General features: G+C 42.1%; 1 protein-coding gene across 1 annotated transcript in view; it reads right to left on the bottom strand.

Moving 5' to 3' along the window:
- Positions 1 to 802: 802 nt before the first annotated feature.
- LOC133125034 (transmembrane protein 131-like) overlaps positions 803 to 26036 on the bottom strand; it is a 61488-nt gene continuing 36254 nt past the window's right edge. Inside the window, exons 13-41 of the mRNA XM_061236725.1 lie at positions 25142 to 25250; positions 24247 to 24400; positions 22587 to 22757; positions 21168 to 21278; positions 20919 to 21053; positions 20057 to 20161; positions 18703 to 18789; positions 16948 to 17100; positions 16372 to 16447; positions 16021 to 16135; positions 15493 to 15631; positions 14430 to 14539; positions 13243 to 13309; positions 12912 to 13063; positions 10689 to 10831; positions 10012 to 10198; positions 9121 to 9306; positions 8224 to 8382; positions 7295 to 7761; positions 6868 to 7052; positions 6600 to 6730; positions 6392 to 6516; positions 5954 to 6115; positions 4743 to 4899; positions 4005 to 4126; positions 3684 to 3783; positions 3495 to 3595; positions 2920 to 3068; positions 803 to 1802 (exon numbers count right to left, since the gene is read on the bottom strand). Of these exons, the coding sequence (XP_061092709.1) occupies positions 1515 to 1802; positions 2920 to 3068; positions 3495 to 3595; positions 3684 to 3783; positions 4005 to 4126; positions 4743 to 4899; positions 5954 to 6115; positions 6392 to 6516; positions 6600 to 6730; positions 6868 to 7052; positions 7295 to 7761; positions 8224 to 8382; positions 9121 to 9306; positions 10012 to 10198; positions 10689 to 10831; positions 12912 to 13063; positions 13243 to 13309; positions 14430 to 14539; positions 15493 to 15631; positions 16021 to 16135; positions 16372 to 16447; positions 16948 to 17100; positions 18703 to 18789; positions 20057 to 20161; positions 20919 to 21053; positions 21168 to 21278; positions 22587 to 22757; positions 24247 to 24400; positions 25142 to 25250 (4346 nt within the window). The 3' untranslated portion in view covers positions 803 to 1514. The remainder of the gene's footprint in view (positions 1803 to 2919; positions 3069 to 3494; positions 3596 to 3683; positions 3784 to 4004; positions 4127 to 4742; positions 4900 to 5953; positions 6116 to 6391; positions 6517 to 6599; positions 6731 to 6867; positions 7053 to 7294; positions 7762 to 8223; positions 8383 to 9120; positions 9307 to 10011; positions 10199 to 10688; positions 10832 to 12911; positions 13064 to 13242; positions 13310 to 14429; positions 14540 to 15492; positions 15632 to 16020; positions 16136 to 16371; positions 16448 to 16947; positions 17101 to 18702; positions 18790 to 20056; positions 20162 to 20918; positions 21054 to 21167; positions 21279 to 22586; positions 22758 to 24246; positions 24401 to 25141; positions 25251 to 26036) is intronic.

The raw sequence follows: 26036 nt of genomic DNA, 5'->3' as shown, positions 1-26036 counted from the left end.
TGCACTGCGGGAGTGTACCATTATGTCAATAGGGGGGCGTTGTCAATATGAATATTACATTTCCAAAATACTATTTAATAATCATAAGATCACAACGGAATTGCAAAAGTGTATACTAAAAGAAACAAGCAAGCATACTGTAGCTTTATTTCATATGGAAACTTTTTCCCATCCTCATATGTAAATAAATAATAAATCATCCCCTTTGGGTGTATAGTGCAAGGGGTGGGAATATATTCAGCCCAGGTTGCCTCACAACACTGGATACAGTACCCAGTTCAAGGACAGCGTTGACATGTTTTTTTAAATTTTGAAAACATTTTGTACCTAAGATTTCTACAAACAAAAAATGCCTATTTAGTATAACTTGTGATTTCTGTATGAGTTTCACAGGTAGACTGACCATATACCTCTAAATCTACTGCCCACTGTTGGTTTAATGAAAGCAGCAGTTTCAGTAAGTCTAATGATGTTAATTAAAAAGCCCTCCCAAAGACTAGTAATAATAACATTCTTCTTATTTTTGTCAGATAATATCCTGCGGTTCCTTGTAAAGAGTGGGACAACCATCTACATCCTAACAACTATCTTTTTTTTTTTAATGTTGCATAAAATGCAATTTTATATTATGCTATATTGCATAATACGGCCATATGCTATGTATACTGCAATGTTATAGTATGCCGTATTTGCATATTCGTGCAACAAAATAAATCTGCCTGAAATGCTTTTGTTGTATTGAGACTTGAAAATTCACTCGCAACTCTTCAATAAGCATTAATAAATGATACAAAAAGGCAAGTCAGTGGAAAATTTATTTATTCAATTTTTTTTTCTTTTTTACTGTGAGCAGGATCTGGCTTTTAAAATAAAATAAAATAAATAAATAATAAAAAACATGAAATACCACAATGCATCAAGATTTGGCCATAAGGGTTGCAATTTCAATTTCAATTCAAAGATTGATACTAGCAAGGTCACAGAGCTTCAGGGTCATGATGACCAACACAGAGTGGCAATAACTGCAGTATCCACAATTCAAGTTTGCCCATTGACAGCTTGCTACTTTTCCAAAATACAACTTAGCATCACAAACTGTTTAACCAAGATATGCTCTGAGCAATTACCAGACTTTACACAAAGTGCTTTCTTAAAGAGAGTAATACTGTATCATACAGCACCAAAACAATGCAGTATTACTATACTTACAAAGGGGGAAGCATAAAAAAACATCCCTATGAGGGCAATATCGGTCCTTATGACTCAAGTTCTTCTTGGATTGAAACTAGGGGGTTGCTGTAGTTTAAACAGAAAAATTGGCAAATTTATGAAAAGCAGCATTACATACTTTTATGACAAGTACAATCTGTGTTTTGAAGGTGTTGTTTAGGGGCTACCCGTCCAAAAAAAACTCAATTGCGTGTTAACTGGCTGGGTAAAAATTTTGCTCTAAAAACAAATTTTAAAAAAAGTGTCCATGTCGTTGGAATCCTGTTCAGAGGCGGACAGATTGCTCATTGGTTGCTCTTAGAGTGGTTGGGCCATGGCTCAGAGCAGCGCCTGCTTAAGGTGGGCCGCCACATGTTCCAGGGGTCGTAGGTGTGCTGACGGATCGCAGCCGGGGGGGTGGGAGGTGGGGCCGGCACGGGGCAGTTGTTCTCCGAGCAGCCAATCAGGTGACAGAGAGGAGCGGTGGAAGGCGGGGTTAAGGACTGTAGGCTGTTGTCCATGCTGGCGGACCAGATGGAGCTGCTGAATGGAGTGGGGGCAGACCAGAGGCTCCCGGTGCTGCTGAGAATGGGCTGTGAGTGGAGACAAACTGTGAGTTACAAGACCATAGTAACACATTTGAAATATTTTACTTAGTAGACACTGGTAAAATTGTAGTATGTGGAGGGGGGGGGGGGGGGGGAGAAAAAAAATCTACAAAACCAGTTTGTAATTAATGCATGCCATCTTATGCAAAAACAATTTTGTTTGTGGAAAAAAAGACCTTGTTCAAATGGGTAATTGTTTTGGATTCCATCAGACCGGTCAAATGCGTGATTGTTTTTTTTTTATTCAAATACTTTTCTGCATTTTACTGTCTGGAGTTTTGGAACCTATGCAATACTCACAAAAATGCAAACCCTGCCTTCTGGTCCTCTTGGTGCACCAAGCAATATCAACCAAGCACAGAAAAGTATTCAAATCCAAAACAATTAACGTATTTGACTCAGGTCTGGTGAAAACATACCTTTCATTAAAAAATCTGCAGTAATTTCACTGGTGTCTGAAGGGTTAGGCCACAAGCTGAACTTGAAAATAATTATTTGAGCCAGGTCTATTGTCAGTCAAGGTAAGCCTACTTAACCCCAATAAACACAATACTAGCCTTCAATAACAGTACCATGCAGTGCAGGGGGAATTTATTGAGTATTTTCTTAATCTTATGAGCAGCAGTGGATACAAGAGAGCTGGAGTTCCTACTGTGGCATTGTCAGACCTTTACAATCCTGCTGAATTTTTAAGCATTGGGTAAATAGATGCGTGTGCCTGAAATGTCTTAGCACAGAAATGGTAAGTAAAATGGAAAATCTGAAACAACATTTTGTCATGCTTGCACTTCAATACAGTTTTTGCATGCCTGACCAAAGTCTTTCTGCTCAAAATCTGGGATTTTGAGTAATTCCTTTGCCTTGTCGGCACTTTAGCATGTATATATATTTTTCCATTTTTATTACAACCACATTGCAGAATGAGAGTACGCTCTCTGAATTGTTTGTCATGACATCAAGCTCCAGTTGTGCACAAAACATGAAACACTTTGCGGTAGCTAAGTATAGCTAAGGGGTATAATTGTAAATGGTAATGTAAAGCAAATGGTTAACAATTTAAAGATTTTGCATATTTTCAAAAGTGAGCCACGTGGGCCGTTACCGCAGTAGGCGCCGTAGGAGACCCAGAAACTGTGGGCCAGGAGTGCAGGGCATGACTGCTGGGGGCGTCCCAGATGGAAGGAGACACAGGGCCGGGTTTAGCCCAATTCTGCGGAGGGTCCTGACTCTTTGGGAAGGCCATGCTGAAGACTACACAGATCAGCCCCAGTTAAACACAGCACACCATAGACAGCAACAACAAGCCATTAAAAGAAAGCATTTTAGAATCTATAACCCTTCATTTTGTGTTTGACTATTGAACAGTTATTTCATGCAGGATTCAAGTAATACTCATCATGATTACAGTACACAATGTACCAATGAGTTAATATTCCTCCCAAAAGAATTTACACAATTACATTGTATGTTAGAAATTGTGAATTATCTTTTACATTACATATCTAACACACAGTTAGCAATTGGCAATGTTAATGGTAAGATACACTGTGCAAACATGCCTAAATACTGTGTGACTACAATTCCTCCAATTATGATACCCCTTTGAAAGTTAAATGAACTACAATCCATTTGGTGTACTGAAGCACTTTTACAGTGTTTAAGAGTCCTTTCTCATACCTCTAGACAGGTTGAAGTTGTTGTTGGGTCCAAATGCTGAGAAGGAATTCTGGGAGTTGTAGTCCATGCTGGGGTTTTCAATGGGGCTCCACAACCCAGAACTGGACAGAAACAAGCTAGAATGAAGCACCATGGTTGACTCTAAAGAGCGAAGTGTTTAACGTATCATGGTTCCGGAGGTGGACCTACCCATCCGAGCAGTCACTCTCGACTGATGTTGTGTAAGGATGGCTCATCTTCCCCAGGGCTTCGGCCTTGCTGGTGGCTCCTTTAACTGGACCACTGCCACCTGTAGACAGAGCGTGGGTGTGGTCAACTCATAGAGCAGGGTCAATCAACTGGGAGCGGGTTTGGTCAACTCACTGGGCCTGGTCTACTTACTGGGTAGGGTCAAATCAGCAGGGTCAAATCCCTGGATAGGGTTAAGCCTGTGGGCAGTGTCAAGTCACTGCACTGGACAGATATGCTTGGCTGCAGTTTGTCCAGAAAAACATTGATAAGAAAATTCACCTGGGCTTTTGTCATAACCCGCTGCGACAGCTGCAAACGTTGGGTTCCCATTCTTGCCGGGCAGGGAGATCGATTTTGTCAGCTTGTTCTTGTTTCCGCCCACCTTCTGCGGTCTGATCTCACTGCAAACAAAAGCAAACATATTGGTATATGGTGCCTTTCATTAAATTGGGAAGGCATCTCAGCACTTTTTAAGGTCGAGTCTAAGCTAATTAAAGACAAGCTCAAAGGCAAATCAGAGCAGCACTAGTTTCCGTGATATGACATCTACATGAGTGTTTTCTGGTGTGAAAATACAGAGGTATTAAAAATATTTTTTGGTATATTTATATGGGTATAAAGAATTCATACTTTTTTTTTTTCAATTTCAGCTCGTCTTTAAATGTGGTAAACCGCTGCACAGCACAGGTCATATAATTTTTTTAACTCAAAAGTTAACCTGATTTGCTTAATAATAATAATTATAAATTTCCAATTAAGTCATCAATCGAGATAGCTAGCTAGTTGGTAGGTGCACGGTAATGCTAGCTAGCTGTTACTCTAAACACTAAATTAAACTAAAAGAGCAATAACTTTCCCGGTCATAACAGTGAGAGCAGTTTGGACAAACACAGAAACCATTCTGACAACCATTCAGTTTCAGTATGTGTTCCTCCAGCAATGACACGTTGATGTCACGTTGAAGCCGCCTTGTGGCCCGGTATTGCAGCGCACACACAGGTGCGGAGAGGAGCTTACCTGTTGGTGTTGACCACACTGCTGTAGGATCCTCGTGGCACGAGGCCCAGGGAGACTGGGGGAGGAGAGCAGGGCCTGTGGAGGGCAGAGATGGGTCTCTTCAGGAAGGGGTCTGCGTTCATGGTCTGCAATGAGATCTGCTGCAGGCTGTCTGTGGCTGGAAGGGGGGGAGGGTGACAGAAATGAGAAATCACAGATTCTACACACCAGGGTTCCTTAATTACGTATTCCTGCGAACCAGAAATGGGGCATGCGGGACTAACATTTTGCAAAAAGCTGATATTAATGACATTCATAGTTCCATCTCTCCATTGCAGAATCTTATGAATATTAATAGTGGGGCATAGTCGATACACAGATGGGTCAAGGGATATTTTGCGTGAAAATCCATAAGCTGTAATTCAGCACTTTCCATCCCTGGAACAGTTTCCGACACAGATGTATGCACCATTGCGGTTCTGCTCCTATATGGGACAAAAACATAATTGTTTTGGATTCAAAAACATTTTCTGTGCTCAATTGCTCTTGCCTGCAGCAAATTAAGCAAACCAAAGGGACCAGAAGGCAGGATTTGCACTTTTCTAGAGGTTCCAATACACCAGACAAGCTCAGTAAAGCGCAGAAAAGATTTGAATCAAAAAAATGACTGTACACATTTGACCCATGTCTGCTGGAAACCATAAAATGTTTTCACCACAGCTTTTGTTGTAGCTCAGTGGTCCTCACTCCGGGTCCTGGACAGCCCCGGGCTGTGCTGGCTTTTGTTGTTACTCAGCATTTAATTGATCAATTATACCAGTTAATTACACAGGTAATTCACCCCACCTAGGTTTATTGGGTCTGAATGGGTTGCGGATATTCAAGGTACAATAGGTAATTTCGGACTTCTAACAGTCAAAAGAGGAATTGCAGCAACAATCACCCTCAAACCACAATCTGTTTATCCCTCCCCTTCTCTGACGTTGACGGAGGAAGGGAATGGTCCTGTAATGTTTTAACACAAAAATCTTACCTATTGTACCTTTAAGGTGAAAACAAAAACCAGCACACCCTGCGGCTCTCCAGGACCTGGAGTGTGGACCACTGATTGAACTGGAGTGAGAACTCCTGATTTTGAAAATCCAATGGATTAACCATGGTGCGTCCCTGAGAACCTGTGGCGACACCTCCTCCAGCAAACGAGATGTGGAGAATGGGTGTTCTTAACTTACGGCTGTGGGATTTATGGAGGGGGACGGAGTCCCATTCAGGTGGCGAGTCTTTCTCCCCTTCTGAGCTGCTGCTGTGGCCAAACTCCTGGCCAAAACTGCAGGAGATGAACTTCGCCAGAGGAGGAGGGCGGCGGTCCTCCAACTTCCCACAAGACACCAGGGCTGAGGGACGAGACCACACAGTTTAGGGTTGGTACAACTAGGGTTGGTTCACCAGTTGACGGATTTTAAATGGAACTAACCCGAGCACCTGATGTGGCTAATATGGATTCAAAAAATGCATAAATAAAATGAACCCTGAGAGCTGCAATGGTTGATTCCCAAAAGCAGAACCTAGTTAACCAAGTTCAGCTGAGATGACAGTTGAAGTTGTCAAATCCAATGCAAAATATTACGGCAAAACAGCAAAGGACATGGTCAAACAGAAAAGAGACCCACATTTCTGTTTCTGTAGGCTCCTCATTTTCGGGCCCGAGGTCATGGTTCCGTGCCCAAGGCTTTTTGACGTGAAGTTCTTACGCTGCTTGTTTTCCAGAGGTGTGACGTAGGGCAGTTCCAGAGAACTATGGTGACAGAGTGAACACAGGTGAGGTTCGGAGAAGGGCACACTGTGGGCCCTCTACAGGTGATAGGTAACTGATCCTACCTGGACTTCATTTCTGGCAGGCTCTCCTTTGCGTTGCAGGGTTTCTTGCTGTTGGGTTTTGTGTTGAACGTTGGAGTGTCCTCTCTCTCTTTTTCCAGTGGTAAAGGCCGGCCTTTCTTTTTTACCGGTTCCTAGGATATCAGAACATACACGCCTCAAACAAACAATTTGACCCCGAACAAGTGGTCATAAAATCATAACATAATGAGAGTTAAGGCTTGGCTTGGCTCACAGAGCAGATCAGACTGGAGGCGTTGGGAACCCATACCTCTTTGAGGCTGAGGTCCACGTCAGGGTTGGAGGTCTCAGTGGTAGTGGAGGAGCTGTCCTCGTTGTCCATCAGAGCATCCCTGGGCTCTTCCCCCTGCAGCTTTCCCTTCGCCCTCCTCTCCCGCTCCTCCCGTTTCCTCTGAGACTTGGATTTCCTCTGCACATTCCCTTTAGCTGCTGCGGCTTCACAGACAAGCAAAGTGTTTGCCGCACTTAGTAAAATGCTAACCAGAATAAGGGGTTCTTACAATGCAGTCTGTATGTATTAGGACAGTGGTACAATTTATGTTCATCCGTCACAGATGCAAATTAAAGTTCAGTCTTAAGCACAGAGCCAAAAGAACATAAATTGTACCACTGTCCAAATACGAACAGATTGCTCTGTAGACATTCTGAATGGTTTCCATCACTTCTTTTACACTCACCTTTGCTATGTGTGGGTTGGGGCTCCTCAGGCTCCTGGAACACCTCCGTGGGGGGCGATCCTGGCCTCTCCAGATCCTTGTCCATGACCTCTACGAGGCTGGAGTAGTCCGAGTCCTCTGAGCTGTGTCGCGTCCCGCCCTCTGGTCGGAGTGCTTTCTGCAGCTGCTGAGACACTGCAGGCACGGGGGCCTGCTGCTCCAGGAGGCCCGAGGCCTGGTTCTGGTTCTGAGAATGCCTGCCGCCTCGTGCCTTCCGGCCTCCCCCCTCCAGACCTCTGGTCCCGGGCTGCATAGGCGGCCTGCCGAAGCCGATTTTGGACCTGAGACCGTCGGGTTCCGTGGAGGCCCTGTGGTTGCCAGAGGGGTGCGGGCCCCCTTGCCTGCCCACCCCGCCTCGAGTGGAAGAGCCGCCCGGACCGTACATTCCCCGTGCCGCTCCGTGGTTCGGCTCGCTGTGTTCATTCAAGCTGGGTTATTAAAAAGAGGGAAGGGTGTCACAACTACAGTATACTGGCTAAACGAAGTATAAATACACACAATAACGCAAAAATATGAGCTGTAAAGATGCAGCAGTATGCACTAAAATTGTCACTGGGGGCATGAAATGTTCCAGCAACATTTTCACCTGCATAGGTCTTCCTCAAATAGAGGTGAAGCTACACCTAGACAAACTATGACACGTTACTCATTTAATATTGTGTGCAATATTAAAAAAGGTATGAAATATTAGGCATTAGCACAGGGCTTTGTGTGTTTTTGATTTCTGAACACTACAAGATGAGCAATTGTCAAACTAGCCTTTTACCCCCCAAAAATGTAACATAAGTCAACATATCTGTGAAAAATGTATTTTGAAAAGCATTCAGCTCACAGCAGATCGCAGATTTTCATGACCCAAAATGAAAATGTGATCATTCAGTTGCACTTACTTTGCATCAGTTTGAATTCGTACGATTTCCCTGAGATCAAAGGGTCTCCCGGTGTCCAGGTGAGTGTTGGAGGGTTCGAAACATAGCCGCCGTTTAAACGGCTCCCATATTCCCTGAGCCTCCAGGTAGGCTGTTGCTATCACCAAAAGAAACATGGAGCTGTGGACAAGAGCAGCAGCTTAGCTACCAGACGTGCGTTCAGGGTTCATGCTTACCTCCCATGCCACAAAGCTGTTTCACTGTCTTGCAGACCGTCAATAAAGCAATATACAAATGGCCTTTTAATTTCACAGAAATGAATGCTGTTCCCGTTCCTCATAATCTTCATCAACCCCAAACATGAAGTCTGATTGAGTCGATGATTGGAACATGTACTCTTTTGTTCATTTGTTTCAAAATGTTAAGAATTTTTTTCTTAAAACATGGCAAAATCATGCTAAAAACAGCAGCTATTCTCTCGCAATCAGCATGAATTTGCATGAAGGTGTCTATGCCCTTGCCAAGGCATTAGACAGTCAGGAATAGTCAAGAAAATAAATGCTGAATATTGCAACAACAAAAAAAAGCTAAAAATCTTGAACAGACATTAGGGTCAGCCCACATAGTAATTATTTTTCAATTTTTGCCAGGGCTCCCTTGCTTACCTGCTCTGCCACAAATTCAAGGCAATTTCACAGTCTTGCAGACCATCAATAAAGCAATATATACAGAGGAGTGTCAACATTGGGGCCTGTTACAATGAATCTGTATGTGATTGAAAGCAAACTCTAAATAGTACAGAGTGAAACTGAGCCCTTTCTGCAAATTCTAAAGCAAGATTGCTTTTTATTTTAATTTTTATGAGTGATAAAAAATGGAAAAGGCCCTCCAAGGCAGCAGGCGGAGCTCTTCACTGACCTCATGATGAGTGAGATGGTGATGTAAAGTTCCAGCTCCCAGCTAGGCCTGGGCAGGGCCTCGGCACACACCCCCAACATGTGATAAGGGAGCGAGGCGTTCAGGACGAACATGAACACTGAGCCTCCAGCAGTCACAAATCTCAGTTCCCGAATCACACGAGAGGTTGTGAAGTCTGGTGTAAACCTGTAGGATGGAACACACAGATGTTGAACACTGTGATCACTGTAAAGCAATGTAAAGAAAATCGCTGGTTGTTATGGATGCAAGGTTTTAGATGACGGTGCTGTTAAACTGCCATTTTGAAAGGTCATAACTTTAATCATTAAACGCAAAACACTGCTAAATGCCAATTCACAAGGAACACAAAATGTGTCATGTAAGATTGTCTGAAATTTCATATTGTTTTGTTAAGCACAAAAATATTTTCCTCTTTAATTTTAAGTCAAATCACCATGAAATTTGGTATGAATCACCAGTCCCAAACTCAATTGGGAAGCAACATCAAGTCAAAATATGGTTGAATTGCAAGCCAATCATTTGACCCATTTGGGTGTGTGCTTTTAAATGAACAAAATTAAATTTAATGAAACATGAATAAAAGGGCATATGATCCAAAACAAGACAAAATATGAATATCAAGAATTTAATCTTCAACATCTTCTACCAATTTTCAATTAAAAAAATGAATACTTTATCTTCTCATTAAATCTTTTTTTACCACAGCTGTTCTAATGTGATCAGCAAGAAGTTGCAAATATTAACAGGCAGTACAAAAATCATAATGTTCATGTTGCAAGTCACACATGGTCAATGTTTGCTAAAATGACAAGCCAATCAAATTATAGCATTTGTGTGTCTGTTCCATTTTTTCCCCAGTAAGGTACTTACAATATGACAATTTCTTTCGAAGTATTTGGTTTCAGTGCAAATTCTTCACAGTTGAGAACTTTGAATCCATATCCCTCACATGCGTATCCACTGATTTCTGTAGACTGGATGTAAATCCGAAGCTGTCCTGTGTTTTCAACTTTATATGTTTTTCTTAAAGTGAAATTCGGCTCCGTGGATTTACTTTCTGTAAATGGGGGAGATTAACATACAGGTTTCACTGGTTTCGCTAGTGAACTCAATGAACTCAATAAGGGCCACACACAGCGGCTACACAGAATATACCATGTAACAACATAACTTTTTGTCTTCACTTTGACCATTTCAGATTATCTGCCACCTGATGTTCATGAAAACAAATGAAAATGAACCATGCACTGGTTCAATTAATTCAGGGATTCAGCAGACTCCATGCATGGTGAGGAACATGTTCGTGTATCAGTTCTTTGAAACACAATTGTTGAAATGACTTCCAGTGAGATCCAAATGAGTGAGCGTGTCTTTCTTTCAAATTCTTGGATATTTTCTCATCAGCTGAGGAACCATTTAAACAGACTAAGGGATCTTTAAGTTGAGCACTTCTTAATTTCCATTTATCATTATTCCACGTCAGGGAATGTGAAATAGGATACAGGTTTGACTACATAACCCAGGACTCAGTGGGCTAAGTTACTCACTCTCTGAGCAGTCTTTCAGCAGGGCCTCTGTCATCTTGAACCTCAGAGAGCTCCCAGTCCCTGGCGGCTTGCCAGCGACTCTCAGGCTCTCGCTGGTGCCCTGGCCTTGTACCAGTACACAGTCCACCACCGTCAGGTTATTCCTGCAACACCAAACACAACCACAACCACTGACATAGCTGTCCATGTGCTGCTTTGGGCAAACACTAGAGGGTGCTTGACACCTGCTTCAATTTTTATCCTCCGTGTTAGCACACTGCATATTTATTTTTTCATGGTGTAAATAGGGCAGGAACAACACATTGTAACAATAATGATCATAATTGCTCAAAAAATATTAGGTCATCACCACCATGTGGTGTATTGCCATTCTTTTTGTCTTTGTCCCTGTATTCATAGATGATGCATATTCAAACTTCAGAGGCCACGTGAAATGCCTTAAAATGGCCAATCAGCAGCAAGGCCTTGCAGCTTCCATGTGATTGACAAAACACATCATATGATCACATGAAAGCCATATGACCTTGCTGCGGATTTTCAATCTCATCAACACCCAACATACAGTATATCAGTGGCAATGACAGGTGTTTTTTTCATTTCCTTCACACCTGCAGTGCTTAAAGTTCCTGTATTGTAGAAAATGACATTTCCCTTGCAATCTAGATTATAAAGGAGTAGGAGTAAAACAGTGTGAAAGTATCAAAATGCAGTCCCCACAATCCAAGTTATGACATCACAATGATACACTCACAACCCACCTTGTAGCCAGAACAAATCCAAATGCTCGCCACAGTTTTTAACTAAACTTTTTTTCCCCTGCCTTCCCTTAGCGACACAACAACCAATCACGCACCGCTCAGCGGGGCAGACGACCAACCAGTATCGCACTCCCAAGAACACAGGAAAGAGAATGCAGTTTTATGTGGGATTACCTGGGATGCAATGCTAGTGATGTGCAGATATGCTACCATCATGCTGAAATTAGCAACAATTCAGCAATTATAACACCTACAGTGCAGTCCATAATTATTTGGACAGTGGTACATTGTTTGTTGTTGTTTTGGCTCTGTAGTCCAGCAAACAAACAGTTGAAATAAAACAATCCCATGTGGTTAGAGTGCAGACTTTTAGCTTTAATTGGATGGTTTTTTACATCCGTATTTGGTGAACATACAGTACATTCTATATACAGTTCCCCTAATTTTAGGGGACCAAAAGTAATTGGACAATTGGGTGCTCAAATGTTTCTTGGACAGGTGTGTTAAGTTTCATCATTAGTTCATGTATAACAGAGCTATCAAAAGGTCTAGAGTTGATTCTAGGAGTGCCTTCTGGAGTTAGAGCCTACAATTGTTGTCTCTCCACATGAGGACAAAACAAGTCTCAATCACAGTAAAGCAACTCATTCTGAATAAATCAATCAGACATAGCCAAAATATTTGGTGTGTCAAGATCAACTGCTTGCCACAATGTTAAAAAGCAAGAACCCAGAGGTGAGCCCAGCAATGGCAAACGTGCTCACCATCCACAGAACAGTGTAGTGGATGATGAAAGAATTGGTTACGGTTTGCCAAAAAGTACATTATAAAAGCTTGTATAAATCTGTAACAAAGTGTTATGGACAGACGAGAAGAAGATCAATCTGTACCAGAGTGATGGAAAGAGGAGAATGTTATTCTCACTTTAATTGTATCGTACCCATATAGCCTCAACCTATATTCAACCTCTGCATTTTACTTAATTGACACTAAAGACAAATCTACACATGGTAACTTATGAACATGACAACAAACAAAACAAAGACTGAGCCAAACTTCGTTACTACACTGGGGACATCTTGCTTGAAATCATACAAACGTTTGCTTGACATCTCATATTTTTGCGAAATATCAATGTCGACAAAAATTGCTATGGAGAAAACATATTAGAAGCATTTTTTTTTAAAGAAAGGCACCGTTTCAGTGCAAGGCTGGTCCAGTATCAAATCTGGACCACACCGGTACTTGGCTGTGACCTGATATACAATCCGCTGTAGTGTCCCCAGGGGGCCCAGCATCAAATCATGCACTGGTTCCCCCTACTGGTTGAACCGGGTGCATGCAAGTTTGTTGAGCTGCACTGTAGCAACTCCTGCATCCAGACTGCACGATACATTCCCACAGACATCCCCTTCAGACCTGATTGAGTGGGTGTTGGCAGAAAAAGCCAAAGGGCAGACTGTACCTGACAATGAGGAGGGAGGAGACCGTCTGGTTACTGGCAGGAGTGAACTTCACTGTGAAAGACTTTGCTTCTCCAGGCAACAGCAGGAGATTGTAAACAAAAGGGTGTGATGACATTGCTTCTGAAAACCCTCTGGCACTTTTAATGACAGTCTGCGAGCGAGTGAGAAAAAGGGGGGGGGGGGGAGAAGAGAGACACCGTCTTACATCTTCAAATAACATCTCATTGGAAAAGGAGTTTTAATCCGTGTATGCCTTACATCTGCACACGATTGCAGCCAATAAACACATTCAACTCCCTAAAAAACTCATAGCTGCATAACTTCACACACCTGATTCCTGTGGACCTGGAACTCCAGTGTGTTGGTGTTGATGCTGGAGGATGTACCCAGAGAGAGCCTGAGAATATAAAGTATAGGGTGAGGGTATCCATTGGGAAATAATTCTGAGCAATTTTAGGTCACCTCTGCCAACTTTAACAAAAGTTTTCTAACTAAAACCCTGAGGATTTCTCCAAGGTGCTCTTCCTAGTCTGTGCGTATTGATTCCAAATGATGTACAATGCTGACATAAGAGAAATCTCTAGCCAATCAGTGAGTGACGCATCAAGCAATTAACTACCAGCTACAAACAAAAACCAGCAGTAACCCTGCTCTAAATTCTTCCATTTTTAGAAACACACTTCCAGGACTTCTCTGGGGAATTCATCAGTTTTTTTCTTTTAAAACACAATTTATTGTCCCTGGCACTATTATACTTCCTGCTGCAGTTCAGCAGTTATGCACACTGTTCCTTTTGGAAAATCTCTGGATCATATTACAATATTAATTTCATATGATTAATAAATTCTACTGAAAACCCTGTCTCCATTGTATGCCAAGATGAAAATTTGCATGTTATAAATGCAGCATAAATCTGCAATTTCAAACTCCAGTCCCGGAGGGCCGCAGTGCCTGCGGGAACTTGCAGTTTTCTCTCAATCGGAAGACAATTATGCCTTAGGTGTAGACTCTTTAATCAGTGACTTACTGTACGTTAACTAATGAAGTGCTGAAAACCAGAGGACGATGCAGTTTGAGATCTCAAACTACAAATCAAATGTACACCAAGTAACAGGGCAAGCTTGTACTGTATCTGCTAAATACCTGTAATTTAATGACACAGCACTACAGCCTAAATATTCAGTTTGGTCCTGGAGCCCAGTAGAACTGCTGGCCTCTTTTTACCTTCTTTAATACCTGTTTGTTAATTGTTAATTAACTAACAGGGATCCTACTCATCCCAGAGTCCCTACTTAGTGTGGAAGAACAAGAGCAGTGGCAGTACAGATCTGAGTGTCCCTACACAACAGTGTGTGACTACTGGATGTTGCAATCTGGTGTAAGTATTAAATAGGAATTTAAAAAAAAAAAAGAGAGGAAAAAAAAAAAGAATTAATGTTAAAAACGTGGAATTTTCCAGAAAATCTGCTAAGCGCAACGCACTGGGTATTTCTTCCAACACTGGAACATTACCTTACCTGCTCATTAGTTTCTCCGTGAGCGCAGAAGGGTTGGAATACAGAGCCAGAGGGAGGACCTGAACGTAGACTGGAATGTCAGCTGGGTTTTCCAAAACCACCTCCTCCTCCTGAGATCACACAAAAGCGCCTTTCGTGTGAGGTCAACAAACACACAGCCCAAGCTCAACATCACCTCGCACTTACACTGAATTAACCACAACCCACATTCACACTTTAGGAATGTGCACACTAATTAGTGAGAGCAACACCTACAAAAAGATAATTTAGGCGTCTATTAGAATTAAACTGTCAATTCACTGCAGTTAATTAGGCAGTGAACGCCGGCTGCATGTGCACTGTTTAGCCACAAGGAGGTGTAGTCGTCCTAGTGGTAAGAAAGACTTCATTACTTTTCAATCCCAAGTTGCAAGGATTCCAACTTGTATACCAAGACCGGCAATTACAGGCTGTCATAATTATGTTACCAGAAAAAAAATTTTCATATCCGACAATATGCCCGCTCCTTTTCACACTGCAGCCCACAACCAAGATGGCTGAGAGGAGTGTAAATTTTGGCATGCAGTCCATGGGCACCGGACCAACAAGAGGGGGTCACTACTGAGCAATGAAACGCGGACCGCTAGCCAACTGAACAGTCTTGTACCCTGTGCGACCCAATTACCAATTTCATGCCACCCTAAGGAGCCACCGGTCACTTGATGCCGGCGCTCCGAGACCGTTGGGCTCATCCATGCACCACACCGTGTCATGGCAGCCTTGACCCAACTAGGCACCCAGAAACTCCCAAAATTTGCTTTTAACAAGGCGTTCACAACATGTCATTCATGACCCATTTCTGGATTTTAGACCCACCTCTGCTCTTAGTTATTTAATTACATCATTTACATGATCTGTAGTTTATATCCATATCCCGTGATACAAACAGCAGCTGATAAATAGCTAGAAGACCAGAACATTTATCGTGGTCTAATTTACGAGTGAACCAGGGTAACAGGTGGCAGCAAAGACCTGCATACACATCAGCTCTCCAGGACTGGATATAGGCTGTGCTGGTACTCACCGAGGAGCTTTTGATGTTGGTGAGAGGAAACAGGATATGGCGCGAGGAGTTGATTAGCGAAGGCCACATTAGCTGGGCTGTTACTTTGGCCTGCACATTTTTCTGAAGATCCGTGTTGACCTCAAACACAGCCTCTGGCCTTTCAAAGAGAAGTTAAGAAATGTTAAGATTTTTAAATTGAAAACAGGATTGAAGAGCTCACAGCTGGAGGCACCAAGAGGCATACATGTAAAACCCTTTTTTAAATTTCTAACTTATCGGCATATCTGAACAATTTATGAGAAGACTTTTGCGAACATGGGGCCCTGTTGTTACCCCCTTCAGTCCCAAGAGAGCCATATGGCACTTAAGCGTAACAACCGCAAAATCTGCAATACTATTGTTTTTAGCCCCTATTAAAGCCCTATCAAATTCTCTCAATTTTCTCAACCAAAGCCAAAACCCCACGCAGCGGCAAAACAGCCTGTTAGAGGCTGCACCAAAGCTAAACCAAAAAATCGAAGTTAACAAAGATTGACCAGGACTTACTCATGTCCAAAGTTTTCCTTCATTTCTTTCCATCTTTTTCGAAGTGTTTGATGCAAATGAACATCGGAATCCCACTTATCCTCTTGCATTACGAATGCAGCCGATTTAGCCTCAGCTGTGAAAGCAGTTGGTTTTAAATGCGAACCCACAGCATTTAACAGTGGTCAAAGCATACAACCATATCCAGTCGAATACCTGGAGGCCACAGTCCTGGTCCTGGAGAGCCAGAGGATCTGCTGCTTTTTGTTTTCTAATTAAAAATAGCCAGTCTGTAACAACAGAATCTAGTGGACCAGGGCTGCAGACTCCAAGTTCAACAGATAATCTACCACACTACTAGCATGTACTTACATTTCATTTGAAACGGCAATCCGACATAACAGTGGTCCCCACATTGCAACTTAGCATCAAAATAAATATTTGCTACCTACAAAGGGAAAAAAAGACAAGTCAATTAATCAATCGGTCAATAAAACTTCAGTGCCGGAGGGGCACAATTCAAGTAAGTCATCAAAGGAGGTCACACTACACTTAGCCATGGGTCACGTTGAGAGGCAGCTCTTTATTGTGGGGATTAAGTGTGGCCTACAAGGGCAGGGATCTCAAACAGACTCCAGGTTGTCATCATTTTTGCCAATTTAGGGCTTGAAAAAAGGGTATGTGGTTGCCTCGGGCAAGCAATGACGAACAATAAAAATAAACGCAGCACTACATTAAGAATATGCCTATACAAAAAACAAGTGACAAAGCCACCAATTGTTTCATAAAATACATTTATACAGCTGGATATTTCATCCAGGAGATTCACATAAAGTGCCTTGCTCAAGGGTACCACAACGGTGCCCCATCTGGGAGTTGAACTTGCGACCTCTGCGCTCTGAGCCTATTTCTAAAAGGCACACCGCGCGGCAACCCCCGTGCTCCCACCTTCGACTTGCGCCGGGGCTCCAGCTCATCCTTGCTGCTCCTCAGCCTCTTGGGGTAGAAGCGGGGGTCGTCTGTGAGGGAGAGGACCTGCTGCAGCTTCACCTTCTGGGTGAAGGAGCTCAGCACGCCAAGGGACTGGTGGACCACCTTCCCCTGGAAAACAAAGAACACACGCGTCCATGGGGGCAGGTGAGCACAGCACAGGCAGGCTTGCTTGGCCTACAGAAATAACCACGGGCTCTGAGCCCTTCCTCAGAAGTTAGTCCTAAATTACGGAAATTACGCCTGCGGCTGTACAACGGTTTCTTTGTGAATTGTAGCTTATCCAGCCAGCTCTGTATGTTCCAATGACCTTGATATACACTTCTAAATAAAATGTAATGTACAAGACATTTATGTCTCCGAAGATGAAGAACCACAGGGCCCAGTTGTATGAGTAAATGTAGGAAACACTGCTTTGGTGGTTTGCTAGTTAAGGTTCCATTGGGTTTCCTTGAGAGATCTGTGAAATATGCAGCAACTTCCAAGTCATAAATGATTTTCATATCAGCAATTTGTTGGCAGACGAACTCTAAGAGTAAATGTGTTTCCACTGAAATGCACAATACTTGAGAACAGTTTTGTTGATGCAATTTGCATTTTAAGCATTTATGTTGAAAATATATTATATAATCATAATAAAAGTATACAAAAGATATATAGAGCAGTCTGTAAGTATTTGGACAGTGAGGCATTTTTTGTTGTTTTTGCTTGGTAAAAAAACCCCAAAGCTATCACTATTTGGCTAAAGTCCAGCTTTAATTTGATCCATATTGGGTGAACAGTGTAGAAATGACAACCCTTTTAATGCATAGTCCCCCAAATTTTAGTTCATGGACAAATTAATAGAAACTGAAATTTTGAATATTGAATATTTTGTTGCAAATCCTTTCTCGATTTGGACAATGACAATTTCTGTTGCTTTGGCTTGATTTGAAATTAAATAATGAGGTTAAAGTGCAGACCTCGTGTATTTACATCGATATCAGGTGATTTGTGCAGGCATTACAGCCCTTTTGATTCATCGTCCCCATATTTCAAGGACACCGTAACATTTGGGATGAATGGCTTCACAGGAGTTCTGGATTAGTCTGTTGTGTTCAATCGTTTCCGTAGTGCAGGTATAAGAGCTTTCAGTATCCAGTCTTGATTCTGGCCTTTTGATTGACTGTTACTGGCATTCGTCAACAAAAGACCACATTCACAGAGTTGTGCCAATAAGAGTCAAAGAAGCCATTATGAGGCTGAGAAATAAGAAAACAGTCAGACATAGGCCAATCAATAGGAATTTTTTTTCAGAAACTTCTTTTATTGAACCTTTCAAGAGGAAAATAAAAAAAGGGAGAGAGAAAGTTTTTCCAAAAACTTCACTCGTTAACCCCATTGGCCATCTATCCAACGGATCTTCATCAACGACAAACTATAACCTGTCTATCCTGTTTTGCAGCTATCTAGTGGTTTGCATCTCGCTATGCCTCTGGAAAAGGGTTTCTGAACTGTCGGACAGATACACATAATGTAATTTCAAATCCAACATGTTGGAGTACAGACCCTAAACAACAATTCAGATGTACATACAAACATGGCGGCAAAGAGATGGCAATTTAAAGCATGGGCCTTCTTTTCCTTTGAACAACCCATGCCCAGGAAGTGCGATAATGTGTGCACAGGTCCGTTCCTCGGGCGGGAGACGGGGGAGTGTGTGGGAGAACTCACCGGAAAGGAGGCGGGAAGGAGGATGTGCTTGGGTGTGCTGACCAGGGTGCCCACGGCTACGACTGCTTTCACTGGTATCGTTAATATCTGTAAAAGGGCCAAGGCTTCATGTTAAACTGGGCTCAAACTCCAGTTCAGACATGCGTAAGCAAGTAAATTGCTTAAGCGCTGAAAGGCACCAAAAACCAGCATATAATGCAGCCCCCACAGAACTGGAGTTTCCAATCCCAGCTATCAACAATAAATACCTGACTATTCACCAAAATACTCACAACAGTGCAAGATCCCAGTAAGTTAAGTATTTGTCTATGAAATTTGACGTAACTGAATGACTACTTGAAATCCCCCACCCTCCCATTTCAAAATATCTAGAAATACTTGTCCCAAAACATGCTAATATAATAAATAATAATAATCATATGTAATATTTAAGTATTCAATATTAAGTGTTCACTATAAGGAGGAGAAAGGCCTACATTTGTTACAGAACCACCACATGCATTCTTGATGCACCAGCTCATATCTCTCCCATTCACATGAGAAACTTGATAACAAAATGGCCGCATTAGGAAGATGAGAATCTTTTTTGTTTGTCTGAGAATCTTCCCTGGCTCCTGACCACTGCCTGTTTGAGAATCTTCCCTGGCTCCTGACCCACGCCTGTCCCTGTGATACCACAAGATCCCAGACTGTGCAGCACTTCATCATGCTGATGGAAACTTCAAGGCTGCTTGCAAACACAGCAGCAAGAGCATATCATGTCCAAAGAGGGCTCTCTCTGCATGTGCATATACAGGATTGTACCAATATGCCCATGTGTGCATTTTTTGATCTCTGACTTTGGGAATATCCTGGCAATATGGTTGTTTGATCGCCTGCCTTTGGTTTTTAAAATATGCCAAGTGCCACCCTCAATGATGAGCAAATGACAAGCAAATTTCCTGTGGAAGTACAGCATACTGCATACTGAATCAAATTAAATTAAAGTGAAAGTTAAATAACAGCAGCAATTATTTCAAAATGTATGAAGTAATTAAACCCTTTGGATAAAAATAATGCCTTTGAAATACTTGAAACAAGATCCATTTGAAGTCATTTAAAATACTGGCAAATACTTTCCAAAATACATTTGCAGATTTTCCATAAAATGACCATTTTCCATTTGCATTCCTTTGACTAAAAGGAAAAGACATACTTGAAACAGTATTTTGACACAGCTCTGATATTTAAATATTTCTTTGAAAAGAAAGAGGAGTGCATACTATGACCACAGCGGACAAGTGGACATGACTTCATGACTACAGTATGCTGTAATCGATGGTAATTATAGATGGTGGATGGAGAAAGAAGGTACCTCGTAATCTGTGGTGATGTGCACGGCTCCTTCGTGCTTGCCCTTCAGGTCCCTGGCCACCAGTGTGACCCTGAAGGTAGCGTAATAGCCAGAGGCCAGTATCATCTGCGAAGGAAAGGCAGCAGCCTTCAGAAGCCATTGGAGTTGGAAGTAAATAATTAATATGAGCTCAAAGACTTTCGGCTATAAATTGAAAGGTGTAGGAATTACAGCCCTTTTTATACATAGTCCCCAAATCCACATACATACTAAATCAAATATCCTGTGGTAGATAGCTAAAATAACAATAATGTTGTCGATGTCCAAATATTTATGGACCTGACTGTACATTAACTTCCCGCATACAGAAAAGGACAGCTGTCCTTTAGGCTGACGATGAACACAGCATTAAACTGTAACATAAAAAGACCAGGCGGCTGGTGGACCCTTCAAATTAATGTATCTTCCTCTGTGTTGTCATGGAAGAAAAAGGCTCCAGAACTGTAATGTTCATGTGTAGGTAGATTAATATTTTTCACCCAATTTCTCACTTAAATTTTTGGAAAGTAGCATTCCCAGAAAATTCTCAGTGAAATAAAATAAAGTAAAACCTGACCAATTTAATTAATATTTTTTTTAAGTTAATGGACCAGAAACCGCAAAAATCTCACCTGCAATCTTTATCTGTAAACGGGGTCATGTAAATGGTACAGTATGGGTCATATTAAAATATCTATATATCTATATACAGACTTGGCAAGAGTGACTGAATTACTTTTCGTAAACACAAATATTCCTCTGTGTAAGCAATGGCAGTTAATCCCTCAGCACAATCACACCTCCAAAGAAGGGTTCACAGACTGAGATGGAGGAATGTGCTTACAGTCTTCTGGTTGCTCGCAGGTGCGTCCTGAAGCTCTCTCTTCCTCGACAGCACAGTGGTTCTGTTCCCCCGTTCGGACTTCAGCCGCTCCAATGACAACCCGTCCCCCGTGGCCCGCCAGGACTTGATCTCCAGCTGAGGAAGAGGAGGAAAGTACGACAGTGCAGTTGGCGTGCAGCAGAATTCTGGCGAGAAGGCTCGGGGGCCGGAGGCTGGATGACGTTGAGGGCCTTGGGGGGCGGTCCTCACCTCGATGGGGTTGCTGTTGATGACGGCGAACGTGATGCTCCCGATATCCGAGACACTGAGCACGCTGAAGTCCAGGACCTGATCCTCCAGACTGGGAGGTAAGACCACTGGCTGTGTCGGGGGGATGTTGTGGACAATAGTCATTTGCATACCAGACAACATTTGCCATTGCTGGCATTCACAGTATACTGTACTGACAAAGGATGAAAATAAACATGCCGTGCTTATGCCAGGTATGCTAGCATAGGAGCTAGTGCAAATATATAAGCTAACCCTCACTGTTTTTCTACAGGCACTTCCAGGCTTCAGTCATACCTTCCCAGTGACTCAGGTCTATTATAACATTATCTCCTCGGTGGTTATTGGACCAGTCGAGGTAAAGGGGCGTGCTCATGGTTAAGGCTGGGAGCTTGTCACAGAAGTCAAGGTTGTCACGGATTCTGTCATTTTTGCGATTCCAGTAACTTTCCTATTTTTCCCCCCGCTTTAGTGCTCTTACTGTAGCAGCCTACCGTGTTATTTGTATATGCATTTCAACAATATTGCCAAATGCTGGCAGAAACAAAGTGCAACAATGTAGGCAGATTCTGGAATGCGCTGGGATCAAGATTTCTGTCCCTGTCAGGTTTTACGGCCCAACTCAACAATGTTGATGGCCATATCTCCTTGCTACAGTAAGATTAATTGACAAGAGGCGCACCAAAATGTTGTATACCAAACCAAACATTAAAAAAATTAAAAAGGAACACAGAGTACCTGTTTTATTATTAATTCTATTTGAGAATGCTGTATTCCAAACAACGTTCTGTTAAATAAAAGACAAAACAGCATGCTCGCTTTTTCTATGATGGACCGAATTAAGCAATTACATGCATCAGCACATCAATGTATTTTACTCCTAGGCCATTTGTTCCAAGCAGTTGGTTATTGCGGGTGATTTCATGAAAATTCAAGCACTTAAGTTGCTACAGTTGAACATTTATTCCCATTTTACTCCTTTTCCACTGCTGCACATGAGATCTATTAATTGAATAGATTTCTTGTTTTTCTGTGATTTTCAACAACCACTGTGACTGCACTGTAACTTCAGTCAATATTTTCTGTGACAAATACCCAGCCTTATTAATGGTCAAAGGTCATCACAAGTAGCTCCTCACCAAAACACATATGGGAGAGATGTTGGCACCTCTGATCCCTTACATTGGGCAAGTACACCGACTACCAGCCAAAGTTTTGGGCTATAGGCATGAATCGGTGGGGGGCAGACAAAGTACAACCACTATACACCATTGTGCTGACGTCTGATCTCAGCTCGCAATCTCAGCTCTACACGGGCAGATGCACATCCTCAGTAAGCTGTGTGACATTAAATTAAATGTTTGTTTATATCCAACATTCAAAGCCCATGGCCCGCTGTACCTCCAGGAAGCCGGTGTAGGCCCAGATGGGCAGGTGGAACTTGGAGGCGTTGGTGATGAGAAGGATGTTGCTGTCAATGTGGATGGAGGGCCTGACAGGGCGGAAAAGGAGGGAGAACACGTAGCGGGACTCATGCGGGGGGATCTGAACCGGCCTGCTGAAGTTCTGGATCTGGGAGGAGGAGAATGCAGAACATTTAACACTTGAACAATTGAATTAACTTATATTTGTATGCCACTTTTTACAAAAGACTGCTACAAACATGCTTTAGAGTAGCAGAAGAGCAAATACCAGACAAATACCCCAAAAAAACAAGCACGTGAGGTGAACTCCCAAGGGTATTTCAATCATCTGTTTGAAGGAATATAGATCAATGGGGAGAAAAACCCTTAAACAGGGGTGAGAAAAAAAACTCTGCTGGCCGGCAAGGTGTAATGGAAGATAAATATAACAAAAATGTGTCAACAAATCAAGTGGTTTTGATAGGTTACAGTTAGGCAATATACACCGCCCAAAATTTTAGGGTCACCTTGCTTTTTCTGATTACATTTTTCTGTTTGTAATCAAACAATTAATATGTGGTCAAAGAGCAGACTCACAGCTTTTATTAACCAGTATGGTTGTCCTACAAGCGATACTAAAATTCGATCCCCGGTGTGGTCACACTAAGATCCATACAGCCGTTAGGCCCTTGAGCAAGGCCCTTAACCCTGCACAATAAGATCCGGATAAGAGCGTCTGCAAAATGCCATTAATGTACTGTAATGTAATTTCTATAGGGCGGCCTGGTTAAGGTAAATGACTGGGACATGCAAGGTCGGTGGTTCTAATCCCGGTGTAGTCACAATAAGATCTGCACAGCCGTTGGGCCCTTGAGCAAGGCCCTTAACCCTGCATTGCTCCAGGGGAGGACTGTCTCCTGCTCAGTCTAATCAACTGTACTGTCTGCTAAATGCCAATAATGTAATGTAATGTAATGTAATGCATTTGAATGGATCTCAATGGGAATTGGGGGGTGGGACTAGATTCAAGACAGTATGGAACACATTTGTTGGCTAAATGGGGTCTCCAGAGAAACAATTATTGTAGTATTCCATTCCCAGTAGTCATTGCATTTTCAGAACAGACAGCAAAGAATTTTAAATATTCAATGAAATAAAAGGAAGTAAAGCTATCTAATAAAAACACAATGCAGCAGATATTGAGGGCATGAAACTACATATGCTAGCTAACACCACTGACAGGAGATGACTACCATTAGCTACAAATATCAGATTCTCATCTTAATCTTAATATCCAGGCTGCTAAGCATTTTCCCTTTATTACTAAATTAATAAATCAATTCTACTTAATAAAACTACCAACTTATGTTTACCACAAATTCATATAAACCATTTCTGCTATAACATAGCTACCTAGCTGTCACTTCAGATGACAGTCGCTACCTTTAGTCTAACTGGATGCGTTTCTAATTATGGTCAGAAGAGGCATTATAGTACAAATGAAGGAATTAGTAGTGGAAGGTAGTGGACTTGTTGTTGCATTTGTAAGTTTAGCTCATAACAGGAGTGCACAAGTACACAAGTGTGCAATTTGAGACACAGCCAATGAGTTTCTCTGTAGTGCCAGCATAAGGACGCCTGCTCCAGCTCTGGCCTACCGTAAACATGACCTTGGCTTCCTCTGGTAAGGAGACATTGTGGATGCGGATGGCGAAGTTGAAGGTGTTGGTCAGGGAGATGGGCCTCTCCACAGGGTCCGTTGGGCTGTCTCTAATGTAGAACAGGGTGGCCGTGTGGTCAAACCCCAGGTATCTGAAACAGAAACCAGACCAGGCTCAAGTCAGTTTGGTACAAATCCATTGCTTTCAATGACCAGCAGTGACTCTTACATCAGCATTAGAATGTTTGGTAAAGAACATTGTAATCATATATTTTTTATTTTAAAACCGTGGTTAAATTCCCACAAAATATGGATAGTTGACTCTTTATCTAGCAACCTAGCCATCCCCCCTTCAACTGACTGTGCCCATGATTGCTTTCATTCCTTAAGCCACCACTGGAAATAACCCTGGGGTTTGTAGTTGACCTACCTGGTTAAATAAATGAATGCAATTCTATTAAAAAGGCTGACCGCAGCCTAAATTAATTGACTTCAAAACAAGCCCACACATGCACAGCACTGAGATAGCAGTGAACACTTGATGAAGCATGTAAAAGGACCATCTGCTAATGGATTTCACTGGGAAACCAAGCGTCAAATTAAATAAATGCGCACTTGCATATCACTCCATGTACAGACGTGTCCTTTGCATTTAATTATCATTGGACCCTTCAGTGGACCCAGGATAGTATGTTAACAGTGCCTCAAAATATCCAACACAACATAAGATCTAAAAGTAAAAAAAATAATTTAAAAAAAATAAAAAAACTGGTACAAAGTGAATTGTGTACTGCACACTTTGTAATTTAAGATATTCATGGTTACAAGTTCAGTCACTGTCCCCATTGTTAATGGGGCAGCACACGTTCTGCTGCTCAAACTGAAGCCCTTACCCCTCTAAAACTTCAGCCTGGTAGGGTATTTCCAGTTTGGGATAGCTCTTCTCTTTCGCTTTTACCGTTATTTTACCCGAAAACTGAGTTGGTCTTCTGGTTTTCGATGCTAGAGACAAAAAAACAAAACAACAAATCACAAAATCAAATATTCAATTTGCATGACACCTGGGGGGCATATCACAAAGCAGGATTTCAGAGTTCAGAGTACAACCCGAAAGTCTGGATAATGGACTGAAGTAGAAACGGCTGTTCTGGGTTTTACTCTGAACTTATCCAGCTACCTCAGGAATCCTGCTTCGGGATATACCTCTTGTTCCTCACACTGGCAGGAATTTTGCACATGCAACAGAAATCCCTTTTCCAAAATAAGGCTGCAAAAGAAAGGTAGCGACACTGAGTTCCATGATTGACTTCCACAAGCACAGCCTCAGAAGTAAAGCAACGGAAGAGCCACCTAAGCCTCAGGGTAATACTTCCGACACAAAAATGGCTTAAGGGTGGCAGCAGGGGGCAATACTCATGACCATCTGACAGTCTGAACTAATCTCTGTTCTTCATATCAAAGCACAGAGACTGCAAGCAGTTATAATATTTACCCCCCAGATATTTACCGGACAAAACTATTTTCTTTTTTATGTATTTATGTATTTTTAATGAACACAGCAACCACAACAACCAATTCATATGTCCATTACAGTACTAGCCCCAGATGTTATGAAGAGTTACATTACTGAACTTGGCTTCAAGTCACAGCATGCTACCTACAGCTATAAAAAATAAAAAAAACCTCTTAAAAGCCATTAGCCATCTGTCTATTATTGGCTTGTGTATCACTGCACAGTGACTGCTGTCAGATATTAGTTCATATCATACATGCTTGCTAGGGCAAGAT

Source organism: Conger conger, chromosome 3 (genome assembly GCF_963514075.1).
Source record: "Conger conger chromosome 3, fConCon1.1, whole genome shotgun sequence".
In the NCBI taxonomy this organism is placed as follows: domain Eukaryota; kingdom Metazoa; phylum Chordata; class Actinopteri; order Anguilliformes; family Congridae; genus Conger; species Conger conger.
This window is presented reverse-complemented; position numbering and strand designations above follow the sequence as displayed.